Here is a 27,659-nt window from a genome sequence, read left to right as displayed (position 1 = left end):
AATGGGGACATTGGAACAGGATATTAAGTCAAGAATATAGAATCTTTTCCTAAATGTTCTTATTGTTTAGAATGCAGCTGAAGAGAACTGGAATCACAGAATCATAGAATCATTTGGGTTGGAAGGGACCTTCAAGATCATCAAGCTCCAACCCGTCTGTCATGGACAGGGACATCTCCCACTAGAAGGAGGTTGCTCAGAGTCCCATCCAACCTGGTCTTGAACACTTCCAGGGATGGAGCATCCAAAACCTCCCTGGGCACCCTGTTTCAGTTCCTCACCACCCTCACAGTAAAGAATTTCTTCCTAATATCTAATCATAACCTAACTTCTTCCAGTTTGAGTTCATTCCTCCGTGCCCTGTCATTACATACTCCTGTAAAAAGTCCCTCTCCATCTTTCTTGTAAGAAGGAAGGATAGAAGACAATGTCAGAGCAGTAAACAATCCTATGAAAAAGGTGGATGCCAGATTTTCCCTCCGATTATTACTCAAAATTGATCATATGGATCAAAATAATGTTGTATTACTTGTGTATAACAGAAGACAGAAACATACCGTTTTCTCCAGTGAAGCCCATTATTTAGATGATTATTGAATTTTAAATTTAGATCAAACATACTTTAAACAGACCAGTGAAAACATTATTTCATTACAAAACATTGAGGCTGAAGCATATGAAACAAGTAGAAAATAAGACCCAAGAATGTCTACTCTGCTGTTCAGCTTGTCAGGGTCTTATTTGTCATCATGACAAACATGCAGGCTTTCCAAAGTCTATTTTGCACAATTCATTTTTTTTTCAAGTCAGATTGAAATTCTTCAAGTCCTTCCTGAGAATCTAGGTATTCCATCCTGTTGATACAATGGCTGCAACTGTTTCTATTCTCATGTAATCTACATCCTTATTTGCGAAGAACTACCTAATCAGAGAAGTTAAGGGATCACAGAGGAATGAAAAAGAAAACCAAAAGCCACTTTGCTAACAGCATCCCAAGGTACCTGTTACACCTAATTATATTTGTTTACTTCCAGGAGCTATCAATGCCTGCAGAATCTGATTATTCTACACAGTGAACAACCTATTAGGGAAAAGTTAAGGCTTGCCCATGAGATCAGTTCATGACGGATTCAAATAAAAGCAGCATACTGTGCTTTTTTATGCAGAGAAGCAAGCAAACAACAGTTGCATGAATCTGAAAATGGAAGAGAACTGATTTCTGGCTTCCTCTTTGAAGTAACCTGGGAACAGCAATAGCTGCAGAATTTTTTGCAGAGTGCAGTTTACTTCTCTTCCTCGAGAAGAGAAATTAAGAACCTGCATGCATTCTCCAATGAAATGGCAAGCAGATATTCAAGATCACCAAGGGACTTGGTCATGCTATGAAGTGTTTCATTCTAGCATTCCTTTCTGCAACAAATACCTATGTACCTAGGCCCACAGTTCCTACATCAGTTGTTTTCCTTAATGGATATATTGTCATTGAGGCTTCTTTACTTCAGTCTTTACATTCACTTTTTTTCTTTTTTTTCCCATTCAACAAAATCTTTGCTGTAACAGGAAGCCTGAAATCCAATTCCCTTTTCCCACCAAACTCCAGGAAACTGAAGAACTTTCCAAGCAGGGCAGGACAGAGGTAGTTGGCCGAGCCACATCTCGGTGCCACAGCAGGTCAGCACACAGCTTTCTTCTGCCTGCAGATGTCTGCAGGAATTACCCCTACTGCAAGGTCTCTAAGAGTAGTGCTTTGCTACACTTATTTTAAAAATTTATTCCGGTGTTCTTTACTCACACAAAAGTAAACAAAAGCTGACATTATTTTCTACTGACAATTTGACTGGAGAGCAATTTCTTTTCCCTGACTTTTGTTCTATTCTGGGCATTTGTATTTGTTTATGAAGTGTTAAACTAAGTCAAAACATCCAATCTGAGGTCTAAGAAATGTATATTGTACCCAGAACTGCAATTTTTCAGAAAAAAATCTAATAATATCTGTTTAGTTATGAATAATCTTTCTTTTTGGAACAGAGATAACTGTAAGTGTTAACTTGATTTAATAGAATCATTCTTAAAATTTCTCTCAAAATGTGTTCAGTCTCACTTTTATTATTACCACAAATTTAATATGTGAAAGTTTGAAAAGAAAGGATCAGAGTAGTGAACACTGAATCATAATAGGGCAAAATTTGTCCTCAAATATAATCAGAGATTTTCATGGACTTATCCTCACTGTACAAGAAATATCTCAATTATTACACCTATATTACTGAATAAACATCACAGACTACGCTCATTTTATAGTTAATGACTTCAGATAATCTCTAATAAAAAAATCTCTAGGAGCTACTAATTCACATGTTTAAATAAAAGGATGTGGACTAACATACACAAGGTAAAAGGTATGTCTGTCATTATAACATGATAGAATTCTCCAAAAATAGGCAATGATTACAGGATTGGGAAATTAAATGAAAACTACCATATAAAAATCTTTCAAAAATATTAATTACTTTTCATCTTCATTGTCTTCCATAAAATAGGCAAGAATGGTTTGCTATACTTGTTTCTATCAGTTGTCTGTATATTTTCCAGAACAACAGTTATGTACAGAAACCAGGCATTTCAAAATTCAAACCCATATTTTACTGCACATCTCACTGCCCTCCACTACAGCATGCATTTCAGTTTAGTATATACTGAAAAAACCCCACCTATCTGATTTGAAGTAACTCTTAGGGTATAATTTATCATTCTAAACTTTCCATTCCACTTTAGTGGGGATTTGAGAATGTATACTTACTTAAGTGTTGGTGCCTGTTTTAAAAGGGTTTATGGAAAATACATTTTCTTAGTTGATGGAATCAGTTTAAAACATTAACAGAAATATATTTTGTGACTTTCACTTTTACATATTTTTTTTCAAGGCCTTTTTGCAACTTTTGTAGAGATAGGAATGTAGTTATTAGCTAAATAGCTCAAGTGGCAGCCCTAGGAAAGGGCTTTTTCTAAGAAGGCTAAGTAACTTAGTTTGAAAAAACACTACAAAAAGCTTTACTGGCTGAATTGAAGGGGCAGTTAATTGCAAGAAGCTAGAAAAGAATACCCAAGAGCAAAAAATTGTTAAATTGGCTTTTAAAAACATCTTAAACTGAAGCCAAAATTGCAGTAAGCAAGTTGAAACTTTTTTGGTCTTCTTGTTTTTACAGTCATGTGAAATTTTCTATCCCCAGATATACAGATCCTTGCATCAAGCTATAAAAATAAATATATCTTTTCCTTTTTAAAAATAATAAATTCTATTTTGGTTGAAAGCAGTAGTGTTTTTTGAAGTTCCCATCTCATTATAGGATTCAGAAATTGAATTAATAAAACCTGACTTGATTCTTAGTACGGTTACACATTTCTTCTGTGACCTCAAGTACGTATTTCTCATCCCAGAGATAATGTGAAAATATTTTTTTCTTTCATCATTCTGTTTCAATTATTTAAATCAAATACTGTCAGTGCAGGGAAGTATATCATACCAAGTATTCACAGCATACCTATCAGAAAAGGACAAACATTATTCCAAACCTTTGTATCTTTTTGTAATGCAAATTTGAATTATCATTGTGGCTGTACACACCGTTCCTAATCACTGATGTCTTTCTATATAAAAGATACAGCTTTCAACTCTTAAAATTTAAAAGGTTGGGGAAATTTTCTCAACTGCTACCTCTTACTGTAAATTGTTGTTACATATGAGAAATGCAGGAAGATGGAGAAGGTTTTATATATGCTCTCTTGATGAAAAAGCCGATCCTTTACCTGTTTAAAAACAAACTATATCCTTTGATGTCCTACTTGTGCTAATTTGGTTTTGAGAGGTGGATATTAGGGACAGTGCAAAGCTAACTATTTCCCTGACTTGCTGACTTTGTGGCTAACTGTGGTTTGGATTGACTGCATGACTCCAGTATTAACAAGAAAACATAGTGATTGCCTCCAATTACACTCATTTCAATTCTATTCAATAAAAATAGGTATCAAATAACTACGTGAAAATCACTGATTCAACTGCTGAAGCCATTAACTCCCAAAGAGCATTTTAGGTCTAAGATTATTTATATCTGAGGCTATTTTAGAATCATCACCAGTACTGATTATTTTTCCTTTCAGAAAATTAAACATACAGTAGGCACAGCCTTACTGAGGACCCAGCTTTACTCACCTCAACATATGAAATTGGAAATATTCCTATCTTGTCAGCCAGCATTCCTTCTGCCCAGTTTTCATCCACACGGCGAATTACAGTCAGAACATCATCCTGTGTGAACATGCAGTGATTATGTCTCCCAGCTCTAATTTAACTTCTCATTTAATTTTCCTCCATAACACAGGAGTAATCAGAGAAGGCAGGACATGGACAAGAACCGCAGAGAAGGCACTCTGTAAGAATAATATGCTGCTTTTGGGGTTGAAGTCAGTTCAAGCTGTTCTTTTTCCTATTTTGTCAGAGCTCAACTAACTGCCCACATCTCAGTGATCTGACTTTGTCCTTACTGCCAGTCTTCCTGTCATATTCAGTCCATGTTACTCACAGCCCCCCTTCAATTCCTTGGCATTAATCAACAGAACCATAACCTCCTCAACTGACTCATTACCTAACCTTCCCATGATGTTGTTTTTCTACTTAAGAACATTGCTAGTGATATGACTTCTTTCACATCTGCAATTTGAGTGTTTCTTTAGAAGATGGAATGTTTTTAATACACAACCTATCATAAATTAGGAACATCACTACTGCAAGTATGAAAAAAAATGCATTCTCAGAAATAAAACAGCATACCAATTATATGTAATTTAGAAAGAGAATGCAAAACTAATCAATATAGGAGAAATACTTGCAGAATTACTTGTCCTTTTTATATGTGTGCAGCTCCAAAGAGAAATGCAGATAAGACTACAAAACAATTGTATTATTTCTTATCCAAGTGAATGAAATTATTAGAATTAGAATTATTATTATTGTATTCTCTTTTTACCTTTGCAAATGGTAAACAGTCTTTATCTGCTTCCTTGTCTTTTACTTCAAAATCATAAAGTGCTTTGCACTGAGGCGGAGGCTGAGGTAAAGGTTTAATAATCTGAACAAAATTGGTAGGAAAAAAGCCATGGATGCCATTGACTTCTCCATGATACCAATTTTCATCCACCTGTCGACGTAAAATGATGATGTCTCCTTTACTGAATTTAAGATCTCCAGGTTCTTTTCCCTCGTAGTTATACAATGCTTTGGCACATGGTAACTGAGGTACACCCTAAAGAAAAAGAAAAAAATAACCATTAGAATTAGATGAGCATAACTAAATAGAATTTATCTTTTTGGATATCTTTTTGGAGAGTATGAATGAAGCTGCAAAGTATGAAATTGCAAAGTAAAATTATACACATATTTTATTGCAATGATTCTACTGATTTTTACCCATATGAGTGGGAAGAGTTTCAGTTCTCTGCAGTCTTAACATCCCTCTAAGTTTCATTACGATTTTTAATCATACAAAGTTGCTAGAAAAAACATAATGCTTTAACCCTTATGTACTAATTCAATATGATTAAACATTAAAAAAATAAAGCAAGCAAATTGGAAAGCAACCTGATCACTTGAGAGACCACTGGCAGAAAAATGCTGCAAGAAAATATAACACTGGAATAAAAAATTTGCTGTAAGACCCTTAAGGCACTTTTCCTGCGTGACTTTCTTATTATCTTCTTCACCTTATTTACTTCATGGGCAGGGAATAATAAAGATGAAGACATAAAGGAGGTGTTTTCCAGCTTGAAAAACAAATTTCAATTTATTAAAAATGAAAAATTTAATCCTGGAGCAACTCTTTTAATTCAATTAAATAAGCTGATAAGAATCACTGGAAAAGATCTGTTGAAGGTGTGCATCCTTGCGTCTCCTTCACTTGATTCCTCTACAACATCTGAAAACTGTAGATCATTGGTGCTGCTCTTGAATGCAGATCAGAAGGATTGGAATTTAACACTGTCACCATCCCTTATATACATTGCAGGTATTATTTTTTAATTGCTCAGCCTGTATCTCCAAATTTTGCAAGAGACAGATGTAAAACTCTAGTGTTAGGGCTACTGCCTTCAAAACTGTCTTTTCTCCAAATTTAAGTACCTGGAGGAGTGCTTACCCTCTTAATGATGCAAACAGCAGTAACTTGCATTACCAATATAGTCTTTCCAAAGCAAAGGCAGCCTTTATGGTCACACAGAGCACAGTATTTCATATCTTAGATGCAAAAATTTTCCCATATGGAAAAGGCAAAATTTAATGAAATTCAAGGTTGCCAATATGATTTGCCACATCTACCCTATGGTATGTCTCTCCTCTCAAGTCTTTCACCAGCTCAGATTGTAAACTGGAGCTGCACTTGCAATATCTCAAGAAATCACATACAATGTAAGAAAATTCTCAGAAGGAATTATCATTTTGAGTCTGTCCATTGGGCAGAAGACAGAGTTTTGATAAGTATATCACATTTAACAAAACTTTATCTTTCAATATAATCCAATTTGTTTGGACAGCTTTAATTTTTGTACATGTATATTAATGTCTCAATTGTATAAATAATATCTCAAAGATTAATTTCTCTAGTAACCTTTTTTCTATGCCAAACAGTCAAAGGAAAACCATGTGTGTATATACATAGGTACAGAGGAGTATGATTTACATATGAATACAGGAAAATCCAACTTCATTCTATTGTCTCCAGGATGAATATGAAAAATATTATATTAGCAGGATCCAAGCAACTGTTCACAATTGGTGATCTCCAAACTGAAGCAAATAATATTGTTCTTCATGATCACACTTAATTGCATCAGTGCACTATTATGACACACTCTATACAAACCTGGATATGGAAAAAGACACCAAGTAGGGAATCTGTGGGCCTCAGCCAAGTGAGGGGAGAATTAATGGCCAGAATAGAAGAATTAAAAATTTATATATATACGTATATACATATATATAAATATATGTGTGTGTGTGTGTATTTTTTAGTTTTATGTTCTCTGCAGAGTACAGAGACAGAACGAAGGAAGCAGTCAGTGCAGATGGAGTATGAACAAGTGCAAAGAGAGAACTTCGAGGGAGAGGAAGCAAAAAGAAACACCTCTGAACAAGAGAGGAAACACTGCTTGCTTATCTCTTTCCATCACAATAACAAACAAGCAAACAAACACCCAAACAAAAGGATCAGGAGCCAAGAATTACTTGACAGAAAGTGGGCCCCAAGCAATTATGGCTACTACAGGATATAGAAATCTCTCTTGCACTGGAGGAAGTAGTTTCACTTCTCCCAGGAATCTCCCCATTGTCCTGGGAGAAAGCTTTCTATGTCCCCACGCTGAGGAATAGGTTTTTAGATCAGCTTTTTATATAAAATACAGTTGGAAAAAATATTTTTAAAAATAAACAAAACAAGCCAGGAGTACCAGTGCAGATCATATCAAGGCAATCAAACTCATTTGTCATCATTTAATTTTTAGAACTCCATATTGCATTTATGCAGTTTATCACAAAGGCTCCCACAAACAAATCTGCATACAGAAGTACAAACATCTGTTTATGCTTTATGGGAAGTTCCTTTTCCAGTGTAAAGGTTGAGTTTCTGCAAAGCTTGTTTCCCACGTTAAATAGAAATGGTTCCAGTCCATTAATTCCAAATAAAACAAAGTTCAACAAAACACACAGCTCCCAGTTGGACTCCCAGGGATTAAAGAGAAGTAGTAAATGACTGAGTGGAGAAGTGGATGACTTTCCCTTCTGTCCCAGAGGGAGGATGAAGTGAGAAAGAGCGGGTGCAATGGGGAGGGCTGCTTTCAGGGGTACAGGATCAAGAGCCCTCAAGCACCATCTTCACATTCCTCCTCCTCTGAGCAACCTGGAGTGGTGGCTCATGGCCGGCGCCTTCCGGACCCTTGTGGCTAGGCAGCTTCAGCCCCCCTTCTGCCCCTCTGGCTGCTCACCAGCAGAGATGGCCATGAGGACATGCCAAGCCAGAGTTTACATTTCACTCCATGTCTCTCACTTGGCTAAACATGAAAGAAAGGCTTTGGAAGAAAAACTTTGCAGCCTACCCTTAAGTTTACAGCTGCCACTTACCCTGCTACCTCTTTGAGTAAGCAACAATAACAACAACAATAACAACAAAACAAAGACAAAAACCATTTTAGGAAGTTAAAATATAAAATTCAGAAAGATTCCACCTGACAGGTTCTTAGAATTATTTCCTTAATCCTTATGCAAAAATATCTGAACTTCTAATGCTACTGCTGCTACACAAACTGTTTAAATTAATTTTTAGCAAAGGCATGGATATAAACATATATTTCAGATGCCAGATTCCTTTAATGAAAATAATACATTATGACATCAAAACAAATGGCTTAAAAAGAATATGAAAAAATGCATATGCGTTCATATATATGAGGCTCAGGATTTCTTCTCCTAACCCAGATATTTTGTCTTAGAAACCTACAGAATGCACAATTTTGCTCTTTGGATTTATACTTTTGTTTTCATTCACCTTATTTCGAACTTTACTTTTATTTTTTTAATGGGCAATATGCAACTCTATGTATTTTTCATAAGCTTAAGCCAAGAGAAACTTATGCCTGCGGAGAAACACGAGATCTGATTTCCTTTAAAAAAGGAGTTTTAATGGCAGAAGCCCAAATGTAAATATGCTTACACTGGCACAAAACAGTGCTCAGTCTGTACATACCGCACTTGAAGAACCAACATTAGCTTAAGTAGCAAAAAATAGTAAACCCCTCTCAAGGAAATGAATGGAACAGATACTGGATCATCTGCATCTCTGTTTCTTTCGAAGCCTCCCAGACACGGTGCTGCTGGCTGTCGCTTTTCCAAGCAAGCCAGGCATTCCCTGTTCTCTGGCTGCAAGACTGGGAAGTGGCTGGGCTTCCCCCATGAGCTAGTTGAATTTACCCAGAATAATTACACTGGTTTCACCTGTCTGAGCTTCTTAGACACTGAGTGTTTTCAAGAGGCCAGGAAGTAATACCTTTTATAGGAGTACTGCTTATGTTGTTAGTTAGACAAAAACATTTTTCTGAAACTGGCTACATGCTCTATCAGCTCCCAGAAAAATCCAGCTTGCTCAGATACTTCAGCAGCAGTTTTTAGGCTTTTCTTTACAGAAAATCTAAACACTGGAAGCTGATCCATGCCACAAGAGGATCTTTAACATTCATTATTTGCAACTTTCTTACAAGGAAAGACATAAAATGTATTTTTTTTCACCTACAATTTTGATTTCTTTCCACGCAATTCCTAAATCAAACCAAGAGTCACATTAATGACCATGACAAGATGAGAAATTACCACAAAAAAACTTCAAATTACACACCAATTAGAAGTACAGTAAGTCTAGTGATACAGAGGTACTTTTTTCAATCAACTCTTTTTTTTTTTTTCCCCCAAAAAAAAAACAGTAAGACATATTTGCCTGCCAGTGGAAGGTGCTTTTACATAAGGATAACATAATGCAAATGTTTGCAGCCAAAACTTGTTTGCAAGGCAGATTTGGGTCAAGTGAGTTCTTAATGTGTACATTCTCCAGTAGGTACAAGTAAACCTGAGATTTCCTCTTCAGACTCCTAGTCATTCAAACCTTTTGAAGGACAATATTACTTCTTTTAATCTTCTGGTCTATTTTATTTTATATTATTGCTTTCTTGATTCAGATCTTTCAAATGCATCCTTCCTATTACTTTTTAAAGTGTACTTTCTCTTTCTTGCCTTCTTTGGCTTTATTATGCAGTCCAGTCCTGCATGCAGGAACATCCCCTTTCGCATCTGTATTTTTTATCTCTTTCATCTCACTGGCTCCAATAAGTAGTTTCAAGTCTTAATTTATAGCTACCTGATCTGTGTAATTCAATTTTCTTTGTTTCAACCTCCTTTGTTCCTTCTCTGCTTGCATTTAATTTTTCATGTATTTTGAGACATAGAGCATATGAAAATACTTTACCAAAGACCTTTATAAACTGCTTATATTAAAAAATGTGTTTTCTCAAGTTGGATTGCCTTCTAAAGGAAGAAAACACATTCCCTGTGTTAAGATATAGGTATATTGCTTTGGCCTGAAAAAAATTAAATACTCAGTTTTGTAGGACAGAGCAACCTAGAGACATTTGAAAGTAAATCTCCCTGTTTCTTTTTGAGCTCCAGAACACAAAGTGTTTCCATAATCCAAGAAGAATGTTAAAAGCTGGCTCCCTGCATTTACTTTTGTCATCTCAGGAACAATTCAAACAAGTCCAGATTTGTGCAAAGAAAGGCTGACTTGAGTGTAATTCATCTGTACCCAACACTAACTTGTTAGAGAAATCAACTTTACATATTTCTTCCATCAGAACTATCTCAGAAGCCTGCAGAGGTCATAAATATATATGAGGTTTTTTCAGATAAAGTGTCTCTGAGGTCCTGCTATCTGGATGACAAAAAAGTAAGATATTTTATGTCAGAAGGCTGTATCAAGCTGCCAGTATACTGAAATAACCATAAAAACAAGCATTTGGTAACATCTGATATAAATTACTATTGCTGTACTGAATACAGTAAACCAGGGTTTGGGGTTTTTTATATAATAGTTCACTAGATTAAAGAAGTGAACGATGTTAATTTTGGTAAGTATATTCATTTCTACTAGTTTCCTGTGATACAGTTGTACTAAATCTCATTTTTCTCTACACACATAAAGCAAAAGGCCAAACATTTGACTTAAAACAGTGCAAATTTGTAGTTGTTTTGAAATGCTATATTTAAATATAGTTATTTGCTATACAGCTTTTGATTTTAATGAAAGTAGGAAAGAGGAAACTAGCTAGCCAGGTTACCCTGATCAAAGAGATCAGGGTTTGAAACCCAACTGTGTGTAACCTAATCCATATAGCAATCATAATTTTGAAGAAAAATTACTTTAGGAAAAATACCAAGGACAATAAAAATATAATAAAAATACAATAAAAAATATAATCAAGCCAACATATTTATTATACTTTTGGAAAAGCTGACTAACTGCAATCAGTAAAAATTTTAGGATCTTGATAAATGAGGAATTAGGATTACATTTTTACTGTTGCTTAATTAACTGAAGTTAAAAATTCTTTAGTAGACTTTACTAACTTTCAAGGTTTCATCCATCTAATGCAGGTTGACATACCAATCACTCCTAGAGCCCTTTGCCTGACTCTTTTGAGGACTTTACCGGCTAACTTTGCTCTCACTTGCAGAAGAATTTCACAGCACAAACTCAGAGAAAGCTATATTTTATAGCAGATGGGTAGTTCCTTTATTCATGTAAGCAATTCTTATGTGCTCTTCTGAGGTTAATTCTCAATGGCCTACTTAAAGTAGCCATTTTATGAAAGCACTTTACTTCCTCTGTCTTGACAGCTTTTAGAAGAAAACATTTTGGCTTTTTTTTTTCTTGTCTGATGTTCAGAAATAAATATAAGGTTGTTTAATGTCAGTATGAGCAACTGTTTCCCACAAAGTTGTTTTGAAATTAAAAGCTGGAATACAGGAGAATGAAAGGAATTTAAAGATGTTGCCTTAAGGCCTAAGCAGTCACACTAGTAATATGGAAGGTTAGGAAAGGACATTTACAAAAGTTTCCAAATGCACTTCTCCCAGTCCCTTTCTGTGTCACACCTTTGTAAACACTTATTTTCAAATAAAAAAAATGTCTTCAGAATACTGCCTTTTTTTCTTTGCCTAGTCAAAATGAAAAGTTCTCAGCTACTTCCTTTCCCAAATTTTGTTAAGTAAAGAAAATTCTGAACACTTTCCACAAAAGTAAGCTCCTAAGTTAATAAAATAAGTAAGTAAAAAATAGGAGAAAGTGGAGGAGAAAAGAATTATACTCTGCACACAGCAAGTCCCCAAATACTTTAACTGTATGGACTTGACATGTTCAAGATTGCTTCTTCCACAAGCAAACAAAATTAATTATGAGAAAACTGTCTGCACAGGAAAGACTGAGGAGGTAACTTTCAAGATGCAGAAGAGAATGCAGATCTGTATTGCTGTTGATGTGCATATCAAACAATTCCATTCTGAATGTTTATAAACCTTTTGACTAATTGTTTACTACAAAAGATTTTTGCTTTGAAAAACCCCAGATCCTTGTAAGAATCTAAACAAAACCTTAAACTGTGCAATGCATAGAGCTAGGATGTTTATATAAAATAACTATTTCCAAAAGCAATGATTTGTTTGAAAGATCTGCTCTTATAAGCTGCTACACCAACACCAATGCTCAAACTGAAACTGCCACTATCTTCATTGGTTTTCTCTTTGTGTGTTCTGACTCATGGGTATTTGATGTTTCCATCAAACTTCATTTTTCTTGTCCCAGTGCCACCATACAGCAGCATGGATCTCCTAATCTCTTTTAGCACATCAAGTTAATATCAGCACAGCAGCACAGGTTCACTCTGCACTTAGATTCTCCTAGCAGTGTAACTTCCAACGTGCTCTCGTTTCAGGTAATATCACCCATGGCTTCTAAGACAAGAACACTGCATACTCCAAGAAGAAGGAAAGAGAAAGACATCCATCCCTCTTGGCAAGGATACATCTACAACTCTGAGACTGGATTGTGGGACTTACTAGTCCTACTCTGAAGTGCCACTAACTTCTGTACATCCCTGAAGAAGTCTCAGTGTGGGATGTTAGAATATATCTAATGTTCCCAATCACATCCAATTTCTCACTATTATGGAATAATAAAACCCCCATGAATATCCAAAGTCAGAAAGGCAGGAACACAGACTGCTTTGGAAGTTTTGTTGTTCCAAATTCCTCTACCCCTATAAAACTGCAGAAAATTACCCCCCAGTTATTAATTTCATCTTTTTGAAGAACAGTTTGGAAAAAGCAAAATAGACAGAGTTGATTACTAATCCACTAATGTACTTTTATTATTTTCTAGCCGCTAGACACTTTGAAAAAAGTGTCTTTATAATGGTAAGACAAACTTTTTTTTGGTGAGGTGAGAAAAGAAGAAAGTGAACTGGAAAAATGTAGCGAGAAAAGAAGCAAACAGATTAAAAAATATCAGGATAAAGTCTATGAAGGTCAAGAGCCTGACTAAGACCTAACAAAAGACTTTGAAATAATAGGTCTCGAGTACTTTTCTAAGATACATATATCCTTGAAGCTCAGAGTACAGAATTATTTGCCTGTTCAAAATACCTAATTACAAAATAGTACTTTTGTGTTTATCAAGAAGCCTCATTTTGCATAGTTACCTAGTACACAACTACTTACTCCCATCCAAAATCTGTCACAGGAAGTATGACAACTTTCCAGTGTGAAGAGTTTCTTAAATATAACTTGCTTTTTTTCTTATTATACAAACATAAAATCACAAAACAAGATAAAAGAAAACCCTTCTGACCATTACCAAAATACAGACCACATCTCGATGTTAAACTCTTTCCCCAAATTCCTTCTTACATGGCTAATACATAGCTCTTCCTTTCACTCATTTTAGTTTCCACATAAACTGGAAATTACACACCTTTGGCATTCTTTTGCTGCTGCCTCAATTCATACTTATCCTTCTAATACAGTGATTTAGAATTTATTTTCACTGTCATAAGCCATAAATACAATTGCTTAAACAGCCAAATAATTAATTCCTAAGCAAGATGTGTGCCATTCTGAGCTCCAAGTCCAGAACAAAGAGAAATTTTCACGTAAACTCAGAATGCTTTTCTTTCCTTTTGGCTTAATGGGAGGCAGCTAGAGAAGCCACAGACCTTCATACGCCCTTCCACAAATAAAGCAGCAATAACTGCAACTGTTATAATTTCAAATCTGCCCTACTAACTGAACTGCCATCTAACCTTATAATAACTTCTATCAGTCACCAGAAAGGGAAAAAAAATCACCTAAACATCCAGAAAACATCTTTCTGTAATCTACACAGTCAGTGGGGCAGACATACCATACATGACAGCTGGTGAGATTTCTGTGTCATATGTAGTAGTTAAAGGGATACAGTCAACAGCAATCTCAGAGAAAGAAACCATCTTGCAATGCTTAGAAATACCTCCATTTGGTTTAATACAATCTTTTTTTTTAAATATATTAACACAAAAGCTCACCACATTAGAAGAAATAAAAGGGAATCTACATAAAGCCATAGGGCATTGCTAACACCTAGATTCCATGATTAATGCGTACTACCAGGCTGTGCTATGCTGGAGTAGTGGTAACAAATTGAACTAAGTCATTTGCCAGTCTTTGCATGGCTAATCAGAATACATTATCTTCTTTCATTTTTTGCATTAAACAGAAGCCATAGAAACTGGAAAAGTAGATGCATTTTACCCACCACATATGAAATTCTCTCACAAACTGAACTTTACAACAGCACTTTACAAATCACTTTACAAAACACATTCTGCTTGCTTACTTTACAAGAAAAAAAACCCCATTAATCTACTTAGTGTAGAAGATTGGAACATTCAGTTTCTCAACAAATCCCTGGGACACAGGAGGCCCTTGTCCCTATTTCAGGGAGCTGATATTTTAACACAAGCTTCAGAAGTTCCAGAATGCTTACCAGCAATATAAAAATTTAAGAGTAAAGCTCTGTATTGTTCTAAAGGTTTTTACACTTTGAAAATGAACATAAAGAAGCTTCCCTCAATGTGATGTGCAAATGAATATGTTTACCTCTTGCACCAAGAAAAGGTGAGGGAATTCCAGATAAGAAGACAGACTGAAAATAAAAAAAAAAATCTGAGAAGAATAAATGAGAAATGAGATTGCTAAAAGCAAAATCATACTGAGCTTTGAAGGTGAGGAGTTAGGACATGATACAGGAGGAGCAAAGCGGGCAAATGACTCTGAATAAATGACTTGGTGAGATTACTCTTGGTGAGATCAGCATGAAGAAATGTTCCTTTAATCTCTCAAATACTTTGCTGCCAAAACTTGGGCAATGGGAAAACACAGAGCTGCAAATTAAGAGGTTGCTGCATTTTTTGATGAAAACCTATCAAGGTTGACAGGCCTGACTTTTTATCTGAGCATGCTTTGCTTTCCACTGTGATCAAGTGTGAATTTTTTCCTCACTAAAACAGTACAAGCTCTAAAATTACAAAGGCACTGTTCATGGTATTTAAAATGAGAGCAACCACAGGCATCTCTTCTGTCTGAATTTGATTTTACAGTCCTGAGATAGCATCTGACATTCCATTACCTTCTGAGAGTGTTTTTAGGTTTATTTACCATCACTTCAACTATTTTGTAAATGCTCAGGTGCTTATTCAACCGTTTGAATGAACCCAACATCACCATCACACATCCTTCTCAGGTGTTCCCTGTAAACTTTTGTTGCCAGAAACTGGAGGGACTTTTGCTAAGCTTGATTTAGGACTGGAATCATGTCCTCTTTCTCCTAAAACCCCCTCACTCTCTTGAAATTCATTTGTAATCAATTTGACTCCTTTAATATTCTGACTTCAAACAGCTTCTTGCCTATTGCAGAAAAGAAAAGGTGCTAATCTTAGCTGTCACTGTACCACACGCAAATATACATTCACTGCATGCACAGAGTAAATAACAAACTATTTGGTATTTATCATTATTCATCTTTTAAGTTTTTCATGCTTCAAAGCAAAAGATTTTTATGGTACTCTACTTGAAGCAGCCGGTCAGCATTTTGAAAAGGCAACTAATCCTAGCTGAAATTATGCATCTTTTTTTTAAGATAAAGTTCCTGTATGCTTTTTATTATAACAAAAGAGCCAGAAGAATGCTACATTAACATTTATCTCTTGTGCAGTGACAAGCTGGAGTTTGCACTTCCTGGTTATTTCATCCAGTCCGTAGAAGCATACAAAGAGCAAATGAGCCTTCTGCTCGGTTTAGTATTAGTCAAACAGGCTTGAACACATAGTACCTACAAGAAAGGATTATGCTTCACATTTCATACTGTTCAAATGAATCTGTTTCAGCATAAAAGTATTACTATAAAAACCCAAACCGATCTGCGTGTCTTGAGTTATGAGGTCTGAATTGGTACATTGCATCACCACACTCCCATCTGCTGTCACTGTACCTGTACAAGCCCTCCCTGCCCTCCCTGTGTTCTGGCTTTTTAATCCTGTACCTTCATGCTCAGTGTTTCTCAATTCCTTCAGCATCCTTCACCCTCACTTCTACCTTCTGCAGGCTTCCTTTCTGCAGGGGAGGTGAGTGAGGAGTTCTGCATTCACCTCACCAAGCCCTTCTGCAAGCCTATCCCACCACCCCCGCTCTCCCTGTCCCTGGAGATGAACTGGCTCTGCTCTGTCAGTAGTGCAGAAAGCCATATTCCATGTGTTTATCTTAATCAACCCCTTATTCCATTAAAAGTTGACACTGGTTTTACATGGCAGCTAGTAATGAAACAAGATGATGAACTCCAGCACACCCTGGCCAGGATTTCTCCCAAGCTGCTCAAGCCTAGACTGTCCTTCACTGTACTGGAGTGCCTAATTCTTACAAAAACTATCAGCTCAAATGAAGCAAAATCTCTCAGTACTCTAACTCCACCATTAGAGACAGGGAGGGTTGCATAAGCAATACACAAAGAATAACTAGATAATTCAGGGTAGACAGATAAGGATTTTCCATTTTGCTTTTCAATGCAATTGTTTTTCCAAAAGGTTTATTGTGGTTTTAATTTTAAGCATGACAGGTGAGGAAGGGTTAGAAATGCTAGGCAATAGAAGGCTTACATTGCAAGGCTAACCTGTTTACCTCAGTCTTTTATTGCAGAAAAGGTATCAGAACTTTGCTTACTCCAGTTCTGCTCCTCTAGTCCACTTGCACTGTTATCATTTTATTAATAGTTGGTTACAACAAACAGAACAGATTGCACTGCGACATAGAAACTAGAAACTGTCAAACTACTTAAATGAAGAATGTTCCAGCAACTGTGTCTGCTTTCACTGTGGAAGGAAGAGGAAATTTGACACTAACAGGTTGATCATTACTATGCTGTCATAACACAGATTTAAATCTCTATGTTTACATATGATTTCATCAGAAAGTCTTCCACCATCTTTTTTTTTTTGTATTTGGTAGACACTGCCTATAAATTGCAACCTTTGAGTCTTACATGCACAAAGCTGTTTCTTGCAGGTAGTCCTCTCCTTCAAAATACACATCCTTTACTTCAAGCAACAATTTATTAGCAATTCTACTCTATTTTCATATGCATTTTACTAAAAGCCCTTCACCTCTCCAAATGTTATGAGTATTTTGTAGTCACTTTGTAAACCAAGATCTGAAATATCTCTTGGACTTAGACCACAATTCATGAGTCTCTTTATCTATAAAAAACAAGTTTATACAAGAGTTGGGCTTTTTTTGCTCTCAAGTATTTGAAAAAGGAATGTAATTTTTTTCCATTTTTCAATGATACAAACATAAAGAAAACAATCCATTCTTTCATCCAGTTGAAGAAAAATGACTATTTTACTTCCACATCAAAGAGGGTTTATATTTTATACTATGAACTGTTTCAGATCTGCTTGTAGTTTTCATTTGTGTTTCATAAATGAAAATTTATGCTTCTATATAATGATTTTAATCAAATAGCTATATGAATGAAAATATTTAGTAAATAGCATATTCTGGTACATTTTTCTCTTTTTAAATTTTGGAGCAGCCTTAACATAATGCAAATGAACTACACTGCTTTTTTGCTTAAATTAAAATGGAAGGTGTTCTCCAACAGTGGTCTACTCATTCACACATTCCCTGGAATCAGAGTAGAATTCACTCAAAGTATTACCTCTGAAGAAATATAGCCTGTGGCCACCAAGTCCTCAGCATCCACTGAATTTTTCTTCTATGAATCGATTCCCACTACAGATTACTTGTACTATAGATCTAGCCAATGTTTTCCCAACCTGAAGAAGTTTTTAGTCCTTTGGTTGTAAAATGTGATACATGCCATGATCTCAATATTTTCTTTGAAATAATTAAAGCAGTTCTTACTCCAACCAGGCAAATCTCATTAAAAGTTTATTCCATGGAAGTTAATTTAATTATATTCTTCCACCATACTAGGGCTTCCTCTCTTTGAGACTCCACAGTAAGCAAATTAATAACCATGTATTTACATTAACAGGGATTGCACAGAATAGTTATGTTCCATAAATAAATACTCAAGAACAGCTTACAAGAAGTACAACTTTCTCATTTAAATAAGAAGTATTTTAATTAAGCAAGTGCAACCATAATGCATTATTATGGGAAAGCACTGCTCTGGAGCCAAGAGTTAAGAACCAGATAGGATAATGAAGGGCTGACAGCTCTTTAATTCTCTCTCTTAACTATTCATGCTACTCAACTGGTTGAGATATATTTGGAAAGCAGAATTCAGTCATCCTGTATCACAGTTCTCTGACTCAGACTCCACTAAGGCCTAATGGAAAGACAACTTCTGGAGCAGGACTCTCATATATAAATAAAGTGAAACTCCACCTCTTTTTGTCACCATGGTAGGACAGCCTGCACCTTGAGTCCCTCTGCTAATGGAGCTGGTTTTGTTCAGCTCTTGCATGAGACTGTAGCTTATTTACACAGAATCAAATGGATCAACTAGTCTTAAAAGAAACACAAATATACAGGAAAAGCCCTACGAATCACAACAACATGAACACAGCCCTCACCTTTGAAACTGTTCCACTCAGCACGTTTATGTGAATTGGTGCTGACACAGAAATACAGACCTGAATAAGGCCCTGAATATTTATTCCTGAAGGTACAAAACCTGCATAGGGTGAAACAACACTTATATTAGGTATTCCTACATGCTATCATTACACACTTTCAGTGATCCTGCAAGGTAAATATTCTTCAGCCACTGATTTAAGCTCAAAGTGAAACAAATTATCTTATAAGCAAACCCCCCTCCATGTTTCTCCTAACTAACCTTCCTGTCAAGTTTTCTTGACATTGCTGTTCTCTCTTTTTAGGATGGCTGAGGCTTAGGATTTTATGTGATCCTAGACACAGTTTTGGAAAGTATTGTACAGCAATACCAATGTATATAATGACATTCTGTCCAAAATCTGCAGCCTTCAACAGAGCTGACTTGCAAGTCTGTACCCAAACTGCCTCAAAACAGGTATTTAAGGCTTCTAAAGAGCTGATTAAGGCTGTGATGCAGAAGAACACGTCTTCCAGAAAGGCACCAAGTCTTTAACTGACAACATTGATAGACAAACAATTTATCCATTAGGAGATTTTCACTGGCATCCCATGCTACAATGATTTATATGCCTCTTAATACACTTGTGCACTCATGGTAACTTACTATCACTCTTCTGATTACAAAAAGCTGTCATTTGTATTAATGTTGCTATTCCTTCATTCTGCCACTCACTATATGAAAGTAGTACTGCTAATTTTTTTCTAAGCTTTGGGAAAGTAGTACTTTTTGAATCACCAAACATATATATCAGGGGTTGTTTCTACTGAACAAATTGTTCCTTTATTATAAGCAACCAATACTTAGCCTTGAACTTCATTACGACAGTCCAAAATTACTGGATTCCTGGACTAAGAAATTGTACTTCAATTGTAATTTATAAGGTTCAACACATTATAGAAAATTAAAATAAAACATCTATATTTTAGAAATTAACATTATGATAATACAACCTGCATGAGATCTTCAGAATAAGACTAATGTACTGAAGAATTTCAGTCTGAGACACTTCTTCCTTGATATCACATTAAAAGCTTAAGCAGTAAATAATTTTTTTCCATTTTTAACCTTCTAAAAAAATTATTTAGAGTTGAAAACTAATTAATCTTTCTCTTTGCTCTCTTCTCCTTCTGATACTATTTAAGCTCTTCTCACCTTTCCCAATAGATTAAGTTTACCCAAGTACAAAGTCACACTGATCCTATTCCATAATCTCTATCAGTTATGAATCCTGGACAACAGCATCCAGACTGTAAGAATACATATACAGAGTATGTGCAGTGCTACTCCTAAATGCATTCAAAATCCTCCCAATACAACAAGGTATTGTTTACATCTATTTGCAGATACTTTCAGTGAAAAAAAAATTCTAATATTCTCTATACCAGAAGCAAACTCCAAGAAAGTAATTGGAATCTGGGGTTCGCCAAATCAGAATGGTTACATTAATGATACCATTAATGCCTCTGCACCACACAAAGTAAGATCTCAATATCAAAGAGGAATCAAGTCACATGAACCTAAGTTCTGCAGCTGTGCAATATTAACACAGAAATGGCATCCAATTTTCATGTGCTTTCATAATTCAGTCACTTCATTCCAGTTTCTGTGACAAGTCTTCTGATTCTGATACTGATTTTAGTATTTATTTCAAAACTCTAGGCTTTACATATGCCCTGATATATTCACAAATACATTCAAAACTCTTTTTAGTTCTAGAACAAATAAGGTTTCAAAATGTGGAAAATAAAATAAGGTTACCTCCAATCTTGACATTTTCTTTTCTTTAAACCTGAGTTTGTAAGGCCTCCCCCTATCATTCTGAATGCTCTGAGTTGCTGGAAACAATGACTGAGTAGTCTTTAATATTATTTATGAGACTTAAAGTGCAAGAAGGAACCAGAAAAACAACCTTTCAAAGCTTTGTCTCCTCTACAGGCAACTCAAATCTTCCCTATTAGTAAGCTTGTCTGAAGTCTTCTCTGGAACCCTTAGCAGTCGTTACCTAATTTAGGAAGGAAAGGCCAAGGGAATAACTTTCTGTGATAATTGTAACAGGAGTACTTATTTACTAAAACTGTAAGGCTGTCCACTTTTTTCAGTACCCTAGATTCAACCTGTAAACTTTGCAGGCTGAGGAGGAAATCTAAACACAAAAAAGAAGCCACAGATTCTCTATTTAAACACACGTTAAGATACAAAAGCAAGGCTACTACTGTTCTTTTTCCAAAATATCAGTTAAAATACAAAAAACAGAGAAAATTTCTTTAATATTATGTTGATTATCTATCATAAATTCCTGAAAATGTTAAAAAATTAAGAATACATAAGGTCTAGCTAGAAAAAATACCCAAAATAGTTTCTTAAGCATGTCTTCATTTTTTATTTACATTTTTGGGGAACACCAAGAAAAGTCTCTTCTAGCACATATCAAGGTGCTTTCTTGTATAATGTCTCCCTTTTGGTTAGACATGAACGTGATCATCCTGCAGTACAAACAAAATTCTACCCTTCAGAAAAAATTGGTGTGACACCATGGTGCTCCTAAGGATTCTGCTGTGTACGTGCACACACTTCTGCAAACCTCATTTATCATCCACACATCAGGCAAAATATATTGCAAATTTATTACATTGCCTAAAGGAAATAAAACACATTATCTCATTATTCAGGTGTTCAAATTCAATTTCCTTTCAGTTTTAAAGTCTACATTAGCAGCTTACATTTAGTTTAAACTTCCAGATAAACAGTAAATAATTAGCTCTTCATAAAAATGGCAGGAGAGTATCTCCTGTGCTCCTTGCATCACACTGTTTTTGTAGTTTTCAAACTTTCAGCTGGGAGTGCTTAATACATCTTCCTAATTGCTTTTGCAGAGCTATATTGCTCAAGACTTTGGTAACATAAGGTTTGACTTCTGGGTGTTCCAATTAAATAATTTAGATGTTATGAAACGTCAGACATGGCCTCTCCTCTCCCTTCCTTAAAAAAAAAAACAAACCAAAACCAACCAACCAACCAACCAAAAAAGACATTTCTGGAATGTAGTTGCATTGCTTGGTGAAAGTAAACAAAGCACTGTATTAAATTGCCCTTGCAAATACACTGCTAACTAGTACAAGTAAAAACTTCTCCAGATTTGTAAAATGTAGTACAGATTGGTTTCCTAAATTTCCTTATATCTCTAACATTGTCCTGAAAATTACCCATACTCAAATGTTTTCTGTTAAATTCAACATGAGTCTTTGAACACTGTACAGAGGAGTTTAGCATAAAAACACATCTAAAAGAACGGCATTTTAGAAATCAGCATTGTCATCATTACAAATCAGGATGTATTTTAAAAGTATGTAACTGGTTTTCTTTCAAAATATTAAAGACAACAATAAAAAAGCCACACAAACTTTGGAATCTTGTTCTCAACAGCAACAGTTATTGTTAGCATCTGCTCTAAATGTGAGCGAGAATATAAACCTTAATAATGTGAATGAAAATTCCAAGATCTGATACGACTTTACAGAAAAAAACCCTGAGTTGTATGAAATGTTCCATGTCTCTCATAGAGCCAAAGGCAATTTTTAGCTTGGTTACATTTGAATAGGAATCCCTGCGGTCTTGGCCGGCTCCACTCCTCTCTCTATCAAGCTGCATTAAAACAAGCAGGAACAAAAAAAGGCAGAGTGCCATATTAGTGCCATCCTCTGCCTGGTTCTCTGTGGCTGCTGGCTGCTCACTGAGCACATGGATAATCTGACACTAGCTCCAAGCGTCCCTGTTCCAGATGGCTGCTAGGGGACATAAGAGTGGTAAGGGACACTGGCAAACCCCAAACACTATGGAACCAGTTAACACAGAGGAGATGAAGAGTAGTCACAGGTCACTCTAGTATTGGTACAGGCCTAAATCTTAATCTAATGAAAGTTAGCACCCTCCTTAAAAAGGAGCCTGAAAGCTGAAATGCCTTTCAAGAAAGTTACGTGTGCACGAATTGGAGAAATAAGGTAGGTGGTCTTCTACTCTTCCCCAGCCAAAGGAACAGGATCTGTTTTTTCCTTTGCTTGGGTTCAGTGGTTTGACTTTTGCAGTTTATCACTAGCTAATATTCAACTGTTGAACAAAGACCAATCAGCCAGTAAAGGGAAAATTGCTAGAAAGCAAACATATAGGCACAGTACCAAACTAACAGTATAACCACAGCTTCAGCAACACACAAACTGAGATAATGGGATTCACCTGGTCTTTCTAGGGAAGAAAGTTCTCTGCCTGTGCTTTCAGATCAGCCCACACAGACCAACCACTTCATTTACTGACAAATGTCTATTATCTTATATTCTCTTTGTTAAATAAAATTATCTGCCTTAATAGGGAATTACAAATCTAGACTTCCTAATGAAAAAGCTCCGAGCTGAGAGGACAGCAGCAGGCAGATCCAACTGTGCAGGACAGCCATCAAAATCCAGACTGCAGCTACCATGCAGCTCCTTGAGCAGAGACTGCTCCACTTCCCATCCCATCCCGTCCCGTCCCGTCCCATCCCATCCCATCCTCAATAAAGAAAGTCTCAGTTTGTGAAACAAGTTACAGGGTGACCACTCAACACCTGCAGATCAGAAAAACTAGGAGCAACTCATTATTTAGCTGGCTCTTAGTAAGGACCAGGACTACCCACATACTCCTAAGTAAAAGCTCACCTTAGCTTCTGGTACAAATGACATCATTTTGACTGTAGCTTGGTTTGTATTCTCAAGCTGTAGCTAAAGTCTTCAAATTTGTCAGTCATTCACCTGAAATAATTTAATGCTTCTTCTGATTGAAACATAAACTTTAAGGGATTTAGAGATTTTAGAGGAGCTAAGATTTTAGTTAGAGATAAGCCTTACTAGAGTTATTAAAATAAATGAGTAGGCCTTGATGAAGTTAAGAGTTAGTAGTTAACTAATAATTGACTGCTTGTCAACACAATGTTTAGTTAGCTGGGTTTATAATGAAGAATATAGAAACTGATAAATAGCTTTTAGGAACATAAGACAATTGTGGGCCTCCTCTGTTCTGAAACCAATTGAAGACAGGGAATGGGAGTTCTACCAAGGTTCATTTGTCATATTTGCATTGAAAAGGTAGAAAGGTCAGAATGAGGAAGACTTCATTTACTTCCTCATTTTGGGACCCCTCCCCATGAAAGGGACCACTGAACCATTTCAAGGAACAAACTACGCATGCTTAATAGGCTTTGAAATGATTAGTATACGAAGCGAGGAATGGGATGTACTAAATTATGAATATGTATTTGTATTTAGGGTATTCAATACCTGTATGGATAAAAGGACTCTGTAATCATTTGAAAGGTGTGGTGTGTATTTGGGAGCTATCCCGCACGCTGCCCGGCGTCGCAATAAACATACACTTTCTAACTTCAAACTGTTAGAGAGTTTTTGTCCGTCACAGTTGGGTATCAGTACTAGATCAATATCCATATTTCTTTAATAAATCAAGTTAGTTTTTTTTCTCCTTAGATGAGATTTTGATACCCAAGTTAGCACAGTAAGTAACAACTCAAAGTTTAAATATTAAGCCTTTTTTACTGTATATTATTAAATTAAATTAACAAATTAAATTATGCTAATATATAGAATGCTAATATAGTTTCTCAGTTTTAGTCCTCTGAGAGCATATCAGTAAAATATCAAGTCAAAAGAAAAATTAGTCAGAACAAATTTTAATATACTTGGACTGTATAAAATAAAACATAACATGGATCTACCTCTACATAGACACTTTGCCCTGGGGGCTTTTGTTGGGTTTTTATATAGTTATGCATACACAGAGGTTATAATATAAAAAATTGGCTTGAAAATCTGAATGTAGTAACAGAGAAATTAAATTTCACCTTTTAACATTAGAAGCTGAAGAAACCTGCAGTTTTCCAAGAGTTTTAGACCTCCACAAATTATTTCAAGCAACAAGATTATTTTTGTATGGTAGTTTGGTGCTTAGTAGATAAAAAAATATATATGAATCTCTCTAATTCTATTTAAGTACTATCACTGTGACTGCAAGGACTTGCCAAACTTGCTCTCTTCACATCTTTGCTACAACCGGTCACCCCTGGAATAGTTAAATACTTTACAGGTTAAGAGTTTTATGCTTCTCCTGCCTTCAATTTTATCTTCTGCTCTCCATAAACTTCAACCTGTTCACTTGCAGTCTTTGAGGAAGAACAACTTTTCTCTATACCCCATTCTGATAAAGGGTTCAAAAAATGCAGTATTATTAAAAAAAACCAAACTAAGCAAAGCCCTATTGAACTTCTAAAGCGGTTAGTTTAACCCTCTACCTTTTAAGGATGTGTATTAACTTCCTTTTTGGGTTTGTATTTTTTTAAACATTTGCCAAATAAATAAAGTGATGTTTTGGGTTTAGGTGTAGGGTTTTCTTGTGGTTTTTTTTTTTGTTTGTTTTTTTTTTTTTTGGTGGGTTTTTTTTTTTTTTTTTTTTTTTTTTTTTTTTTACTATATCTAGCAATTAGTTTATTCCAGCAAAGACAATAGTTCTGAATCAATAACACTCCAAATATTTGCTACTGCCTTGCATTTATTACTACATACAAGTATTGGAACCTTGGAACCTTGATTGTTTCCAGGTACACAGGTAGATCAAGCTAAGTGGAGTGGGGAAAGGCTTTGAACAATCTGTCTGAGACCAGAAGAGGCTTCCATAGCAGAACTCCATACCCAGACCAGCTGAGCAGCAATCCATCTCCTCAGAGTTCAGTGATTGCTCTGACAAAATAATAGATAACAACCTGCTCAACTAGTCCCTTCCAGAAGCATCAAAAGCTCAGTTTTGTTGTGTTTTGTCCAAAGGTGAAGTGATACCACAAAGCCACAGAAAACTGCATTATGAACAGAGAAAGCTTTATGCCAAAAAGCATTTGAATTTATTTTATTTATTTACAAAATAAGGAACTTAATCCAGAACTTGAAGAAATGAAGGATGGAAAAGGTAGTAGGAAAAATGAGAGAGTGACAATAGGAAAGGCATGCCCTGGACAAGTTAGGAGATCCCTCCACAGAGTTAATACACTGTTTTTATATTTAAGAGAAAGGGTATTGCTAAGATACATTTCAAAAAAAATCAGGATTTGAATCTAAAGAAAACTTCTCTGACTAACGTCAGGAAGTGTTAGTATTTTGCCTTGGTTTCAGACTGAAAAATCATGCAAAGACTTAGTAATTTTCATTAACTGGACTGATAAGAACTCAAATTTCTGACAGCCAAGTAACTGGCTCAACAAGTGTCATCCCACAGATCATCTCAGTATCATCTTCCACCCACATACACACTCCTTTTTTACTGAAGGGATAAAAAACCCAACAGAAATCTGTAAGATATCATGCTTAACTTCATCTGTTCAGGCAACAGGGGAAAACTAATAATTCAAAAAAAAGTCCTCTCTTTTAAGACAGAGGAAATACATATAAGACAGGGATTGTATTTTATCTACTGATGTCATACTGGGATCTGAAGAAGAAAAGCATTTCAGTTGAACAACAAAGCAACACCTCCAGCAATACAGAAAAGCTGGTCTCATTACCTCATTACTGGAACCAACTTACATTTAGAGACGAGGTAGTTCTACTGTCTCTCCCTTTCAAATGCAATTTAGATTAAAAGCCAGTAACATTACGTAGTCAAGTCCTCCAAGTTAGTAAATTCAGAGAATGCTTGCAGAACTTCACATAATCCCCCTATCATAACAGTCTCTATTGTGATCATTGATCATATTACATGATCACTGTTTTAACTTTCTTGAGAGGAGACTGCATGACATTGTTTTCTTATCATTAATCAGTGATCATAAATCTCTATGTCTTACTCATTTGACTAATCCAGAATACTCAGTTTTTAGCTTCTCTTATTAAAGTTTTAATTAAATTAAACAAAATTAAGTTATTAATAAAATTTCAAAATTGCTTCAATGAGATAACAGAGTGGTGTAACTTCCATTTTGCAGAGACAAAAAATTAACAACCTAAAGTCCTCATTCCCTCTAGCAGAAACTTGCTTTGCTCCATTCTCTCTAGCTTTCCTTTCCAAAATACAGAACACTCTGTTTTGTACTTCAGAGTTTCATACAAGAGATACCATTGATGGCAAGTAGCAACGTGGTAAGACACACAAACAAACATGGACTTTTCTATATAGGAAACTCCTGCAGACTTACAAATGAATAACGTGCTATGATTTAACATTGAAACATCTAAGAAATCTGGAGAAAAGAAAGACATCATGCAACCGCTAATTCAGATAGAACATCTGAAGTACTCAGCTAGCCAAGAGACCAAATGATGCTCTATCTGTATGTAAACATGAGGAACACTTCCTTTCCAAACACTCACATGCAAAAAGAGATAAGGAGAGCAAATTTATCAAGAATGCTTGAGACGGTATATTGATGGGATCACAAAAAGTAGCATTACCATACCAAGCTTTGCACTGTGATTGTCAAATGTGAGCTATTTAGCTCAATCTTCTTTTACAATGGAAAGAGATGAAAGGATTGGTTTTTGCAGGGGAAAAAAAAAAAAAAATACAGTCCCTTCCTTGCATTTCTGGTTCACAGCACTTTTCTGGCCCTGCCTACTTGAGTGCATCCACTAAATTACCACTTAAATACCTTGGAGAAGGAGAGAAGAAGGCTTACAAACAATTTTAGGAATAAAGCAACTCAAAACCAAATTTTTAGAACAAAGTATCATTTTTATCCCATGGGCACATATCAAATGTCCCTTGCTTTAAGACCTACAACATCTGTTCTCTCCTTGGACTTTTAGTTTTAGTTAGCTA

General features: G+C 35.6%; 1 protein-coding gene across 1 annotated transcript in view; it reads right to left on the bottom strand.

Annotated features, from left to right (window-relative positions):
* The window catches only part of SH3RF1 (SH3 domain containing ring finger 1), an 84,247-nt gene that overhangs the window by 27,487 nt on the left and 29,101 nt on the right, over positions 1–27,659 (bottom strand). The window contains exons 3-4 of the mRNA XM_053941327.1: positions 5,025–5,300; positions 4,211–4,306 (exon numbers count right to left, since the gene is read on the bottom strand). Of these exons, the coding sequence (XP_053797302.1) occupies positions 4,211–4,306; positions 5,025–5,300 (372 nt within the window). The remainder of the gene's footprint in view (positions 1–4,210; positions 4,307–5,024; positions 5,301–27,659) is intronic.

The sequence above is a fragment of the Vidua chalybeata genome, chromosome 4 (assembly GCF_026979565.1).
Source record: "Vidua chalybeata isolate OUT-0048 chromosome 4, bVidCha1 merged haplotype, whole genome shotgun sequence".
Lineage (NCBI taxonomy): Eukaryota > Metazoa > Chordata > Aves > Passeriformes > Viduidae > Vidua > Vidua chalybeata.
This window is presented reverse-complemented; position numbering and strand designations above follow the sequence as displayed.